The sequence below is a fragment of the Topomyia yanbarensis genome, chromosome 3, assembly GCF_030247195.1.
Source record: "Topomyia yanbarensis strain Yona2022 chromosome 3, ASM3024719v1, whole genome shotgun sequence".
Classification (NCBI taxonomy): Eukaryota; Metazoa; Arthropoda; class Insecta; order Diptera; family Culicidae; genus Topomyia; species Topomyia yanbarensis.
Genome location: NC_080672.1, coordinates 187892410 through 187897976, shown reverse-complemented (window position 1 = coordinate 187897976; position 5567 = coordinate 187892410). Strand labels below are relative to the sequence as shown.

General features: G+C 52.8%; 1 protein-coding gene across 1 annotated transcript; it reads right to left on the bottom strand.

Annotated features, from left to right (window-relative positions):
• Positions 1 to 3821: 3821 nt before the first annotated feature.
• On the bottom strand, positions 3822 to 5019 carry LOC131687487 (uncharacterized). The gene is made up of 5 exons (XM_058971579.1): positions 4976 to 5019; positions 4755 to 4916; positions 4225 to 4704; positions 3958 to 4060; positions 3822 to 3893 (listed from the first exon to the last, which is right to left on the bottom strand). Exons 1-5 carry the CDS (start codon positions 5017 to 5019, stop codon positions 3822 to 3824), a joined length of 861 nt encoding a protein of 286 aa, XP_058827562.1.
• Positions 5020 to 5567: the final 548 nt, after the last annotated feature.

The window sequence follows — 5567 nt, the reverse complement described above, 5'->3', positions numbered from 1 at the left end:
GTAGATGGCATAGTTTGTTGTGGCTGATAGAGGGCCACGGGAAATCCTCCTCAGCGCCTGTTCGAAGTGAGGCGGACAGCCCGTTATGTGATGGTGGTAGGTAGGGTGTTTGAGGCCAGTATTCTCTCGGTCCACTTTAGATAGCTTCAAAAATATTGACATCTTTCAAGAATGCGAGTAGTGTCTCTTCCTGTGCTGAGTTGTTCGATAGTGTGTCCTGAATCGAGGAGGGCAGATTATGGAGTCGCCGCAGGTCTTCGAGTTCCCGGCAGTGAAGGAGTAGGTGCTCTACCGTGAATCTTGTATTGCAGGTCGGGCACATTGGGGGATCGACGCGGGTGATGGTGTGGGTGTGGGTGATCTTCGTGTGTCCTACCCGTAGGCGCGACAGTGCTCTTTGTTCCCTGGTTTTCGCGGTCTGTCCACTTCGCGAGATCTTTTTTAACCTTCTGTGGGTAGCCTCGTAGATTCCTCCAGTGGGCGATAAAGTGCTCGGAGACTTTTGCCTTGAATTCCCTAATAACATCAGACGATGGGACCTTTTTGGAAAACCGAGCGCGTGAATGGCGGCCGAGAGCGGCCAAACGGTCAGCCTCTTCGTTACCGCGAATTCCACTGTGGCCGGGAACCCAGCATATGGTAGTAAACGGGTCGCAGGATTGCTCTATGGCTTGAACGTAGGTGTGCTTGGACTCCCCCGATTCCAGTGCTTTGATGACAGAGAGGGAATCGGAGAAAATCACAGCCGGAGTATCTTCAGGTTTCTTGGTTATGGCTATGGCGATGGCGGCTGCTTCTGCGGAGAATACTGAGCAAACAGAGGGTAGACGAAGGGTGAGGCCCTCTCCAATTCCGCTCACACCCGCCCCCACGCCCTCACTAAGTTTCGAGCCGTCAGTGTAAATGTGCAGATGATCAGGGTATTTGCGTTCAACCATTAGGAGGAATTTAGCTTTGACAGTACTGGGAGGATCGCCTGCTCTGGCGGATACAGCCAGGCTGCAGTCTAAGTTTGGGCCACGCTCATGCCAGGCGCGGTTGCGAACCCGATGCAGCTGTGCGATTGTAGGGAGAGGGGTATTGGTAAATGTGATATAGATGTCCTTGGCTGTCTGTAGAAGGTGACATCCATCACCAGATGTTTTCTCTAGGAATCCAACGGCTCGTTTCAGGACAGCTACCGCCAGTGCCCATCGGCAGGAAAGTACTCCGGTTTCGACGCAGGCGGCTTCGGTAGGGGTGTTGGGCAGTAGATTCGAAGCTAGTCTGACTACTCCGTGATTCAACGGTGACAAGATATCTACTAATCCCTCCCAATTGAGACTGGTTATCTCGAGGCCGTAGAACAGTCGACTATGGATGAGGGCTTGGCTGATATTTAGTGCGGTTCGCCTATTCCACTTTGGGTGACGCGAGCTGATGGTGCGAATTAGTCGTTTTCTACTTTCGCAGTCCTTTTTCACCTGCCGGAAGTGCGGGAGAAAAGTCATCTTCCGGTCGATAGTCACACCAAGAATTTTAGGTTCCTTCCGGAAAGGAATTACGGTTCCGGCAAGTTTGACTGGCCTGCCGGTGGCTACATGATGGAAATTGCAGCAGTGCGCAATAGCGCATTTTGTGGCTGAGATACTGAAACCGACTGAGGCAGCCCACCGGCCGACAGCATTCACGGCTGCCTGTAGCTTCAGTCTTGTGCGACCAATTGTTTTTCCGATAGCAATAAGTATTATATCATCGGCGTAGACAAACACGTATATACTTTTCGGAAGCGTGGCAAATAGGGAATTCATGCTGACCAAGAATAGTGTGACTGCCAAGGCCGACCCTTGGGGGACGCCGTTAGCTTCCCGAAACAGGTTCGATTGCTTACCTCCGATGCCCACCCTGAAACTTCGGTCACTGAGGTACTGTTTGAGGAAGCAGCCAAGGTTTCCGCTAACACCCCATTGGTGCAGCTGGCGAAGTACTCCTTCATGCCATCCCGTGTTGTATGCCTTGGCGAGATCAAGGATGGTAATGTCCGCATGCAGGTCGTTGGCTATGGCGTCACTTACTGTTTCACCGAGGCAGCCTAGATGAATTCCTGTGCCGAGTCCCTTACGGAATGCGAACTGTCGATGGTCGAAAAGCTCCTGTTCCTCGAGGAATGTTATGAGGCGTCTGTTTACCATTCTTTCCATCGTCTTCCCAATGCAGGGGAGAAGGCTAATGGGTCGGAAGTCGTTCGGGCTCCTGGTTCCCTCGCATTTCTTCGGAATGGGAATCGTGAGAGCGGTTCTCCAGCTGTCTGGGAAGGATCCGCCTTCCCATATCCTGTTGAATCCGTTTAGGAGTGCTCGCTTGCCAACCGGGGGTAAATGCCTTAACAGGGGATAACCAACGTTGTCGAGTCCCGCTGAGTTGCCCTTTGCAGTACTCAGTGCAGTGGCCAGTTCCACTCCTGAGAAAGGTTTGTTGTAATCCTGGCTATCGTCTAGACTGAATGTTGTAGGGGTGGCTTCTATTGTCCTCTTCGTTCTCAGGAAGGCAGGTGGGAGGGAGGAGTCCCCAGAAAGCAGGGCGAAGTGTTGACCGATTGCATTAGCAATTTCAGAGGGCTTAACTGTAGTGGTACCGTTAACCGTTAGTGCGAAGCCGTTTTGCCTTTTGCCGCTTAGGGCATTGACCCTTCTCCACAGATCCGCAGTCGACGAATCGAAGCTGATCCCGTCTAGGAAATATGCCCAGCTGGCCTCCTTGGCTTTCTCGATGGCCCACCTGGCCTGGTTCCTGAGGCGACGAAAATCCGCTGATCTCTCATCCCATCGATGATGGTCAAGGGGGGTATTTTTAAGATTTCGAAGGGCTTTTCGTCGTTCTTTGATTGCCCTCGCTACTTCTGGGTTCCACCAATGAACCGCTCGTTTTGGTGGTGCTCCGCTGGTTCGGGGAATGCATGGTTTTGCAGCCTGTGTCATTACCATTACAAGCTCGTTTGGTGAATAATCCCGGTCTCGATCGAGTGCATCCGATACGTTATCTTCGTAGGTGAGCCACTCCGCCCGATCATAGAGCCAACGACGACGCCGCGACGTAGAGGGGGGCATCCGGTCATAGGAGAATACGATTGGGAAGTGATCGCTGTTTCCAGTATCGGGGAGCTGACCATCCGCAGGCTCCAGCAATGGAGCTAGAACATATGGTTAAATCTAAGACGGATGTGGATCGGCCCCGGAGGAAGGTGATACTACCGTCATTTAACGTTACCGCGTTGCTCTCTTCGATGGCTTCGATAATGGCATTACCGCGATGGCAACACCTTTTGGAACCCTACGCTGTGTGATGGGCGTTAAAGTCACCCATTAATAGGAAGGGGGCGTGTAGTTGCTTGAAGAGATTCCGTAATTTATTTCCCACGTTACTGACTTCCTGGGGGATGTAAATAGACGCTACTGTGCAACTTATGGGAAAGTTGATTTTTCTTCCCACTACAATGAGGTCGGTGTCAAATTTTACCGGCTCAGACGGCAGGTCAGCTCTGGTTCCTAGACCGACCGTCTGGTAGATGTTCGACCCTTTGGCTGATTCCCAAATGTAACGGTAACTGAACCAAGGTGATGGATCCGTGTTTCCCTTTATGTGTGTCTCTTGGATGGCAAGGCAGATGGGCGCAGAGCGTGCAATGATGCGTTGGAGGTCTCCTAGGTTTGCTCTCAGGCCGTTGGTGTTCCATTGGATTGCCAGTGTGCAGTTTGTTCCGTCGGGTGGTGGGGTTGGACTGGTGCTGGAGCTATTCCTGGCCGGACTTCTGCTAGATACCATTTGTATGGGTCGTGTGGAAATTAGAGGTACGGGTGATGACGAGTTCGCCGCGGGTGTGCGTTCAGAGGGTCTTTGGTCTGTCGTTGGTGTTTCTGTAGAAAAGGTAAAGGCAACAGCAGTTGGGTTCAGATGGGTTCTGAGGTTGTAGGAACTTACCCGGGAAGGCCCCGGGTTCCCCGTGCCGGCAACCGTCGGGGACTCATCGGATGACTCCGGCACTTCCCGAGTCGGGGGCGACACGGGGAGGGAGCTTTTTTTGCTGCGCGGTGAGCAGGTTTTGTTGTTACCGTCTTAAGGTCTGATGGTTTCTTCGTGGACTTTGAGCTTTGACGTTAGTGTGGCTGGTTTTGTACCGTCGGACCCTGAAGGAAGATAAGGTGCGATAGATGGTTCCGATCGAGTATCAGGACTGTTGGAACTTACCCGGGAAGGTCCCGGGTTCCCCGTGCCGGCAACCGTCGGGGACTCATCGGATGACTCCGGCACTTCCCGAGTCGGGGGCGACACGGGGAGGGAGCTTTTTTGCTGCGCGGTGAGCAGGTTTTGTTGTTACCGTCTGCAGGTCTGATGGTTTCTTCGTGGACTTTGAGCTTTGACGTTAGTGTGGCTGGTTTTGTATCGTCGGACCCTGAAGGAAGATAAGGTGCGACAGATGGTTCCGATCGAGTATCAGGACTGTTGGAACTTACCCGGGAAGGCCCCGGGTTCCCCGCGCCGGCAACCGTCGGGGACTCATCGAGTATCTCCGGAACTTCCTGAGCCGGGGGCGACGCGGGGAAAGGGTGTTTTTTCATGTACGGTGTGCAGGTTTTGTTGTTCGTGCTGTCCCATTGTGATTTCGTGTGCACGGATTCTGTAAATGCGGTGTAGTTGTAGCGATTTTCAGCGTTCATGTCGCTGCTCCTGTAGCGGAAATGAACTGGGTGCCAGGAGCAACCGGCGACAGGGCTTACGTTGCGGAGCCGATTGTTGGTGTGGCTGTGGTCCAGTCGATTGGGGTCGATTCTTCTTTATTAGATTTGTTATTTGCTCTTAGCCAAAGTAACGGGTCAGGTGACGGATTGTTGCTCTGTGTTTCGATGGTTGGCGGCGGAGTGCCGCCTGGCGGATATTGGCTGAAAAGATTTGGGGGCAGTCGGTTGTTGACTGTTGGATTTAGTCTGGAGGTACTTGCCTGGGTAAAACCCGGGCCCGCGCCGACAGCCGCCGGGGATGCATCGGGAGAACCCGGAACGTCCCCGGTCAGGGTCGACGCGGGAGGATTGTTTGTTTGGTTTCGACTATTGAATGCTGTTGCTATTGTTTTCTGCTTGCTGGATTGAGTGTTGTTGGGTTTATTCAGAGATGAGGTTCGAGTAGTCAACGTCCGGTGGTGGTTCTTGACATAGCGTGTTGAGTGATGTTGATGAGCTGGAGCGTGACCAGGACATGGCAGAGTCCATGATAGGCGAAGGCAGTGTTATGTCGGGGGTAGTTTTGGGGTTGGGGCTTCTAGATTTGTCAGTGTTGGTCTTCCTAGTGTCTTTCTCTTTCTGGCGGTTGGATCTCCTAAGCTCTGCTTGGTTGGACAGACCAACGGGGGTTACGGTTACGGGGGCTGGTTCGATGAACTTTCCTTTCTTGGGCTTTGTTCCCGTGGAAGCAGTATCGTCGGAGGGAGTGTTCTCACGGGAGTGCATAGACGGCTTTTGGTGGAGCTCGGTGACGGCATTACGTAATTTTGCTATTTCTGCAGAGGCTGCTGCCAGCTGTTTTTGTTGTTTGGC

Bases quoted from the DNA above. Each gene is read 5' to 3' on its own strand.
- LOC131687487 (XM_058971579.1), bottom strand. From the start codon at position 5,019: ATGCATCCCCGGCGGCTGTCGGCGCGGGCCCGGGTTTTACCCAG. The intron at 4,917-4,975 runs GCAAGTACCTCC...AAATCTTTTCAG, and splicing joins CGGGCCCGGGTTTTACCCAG to CCAATATCCGCCAGGCGGCA. The intron at 4,061-4,224 runs GTAAGTTCCAAC...CTCACCGCGCAG, and splicing joins GGAACCCGGGACCTTCCCGG to CAAAAAAAGCTCCCTCCCCG.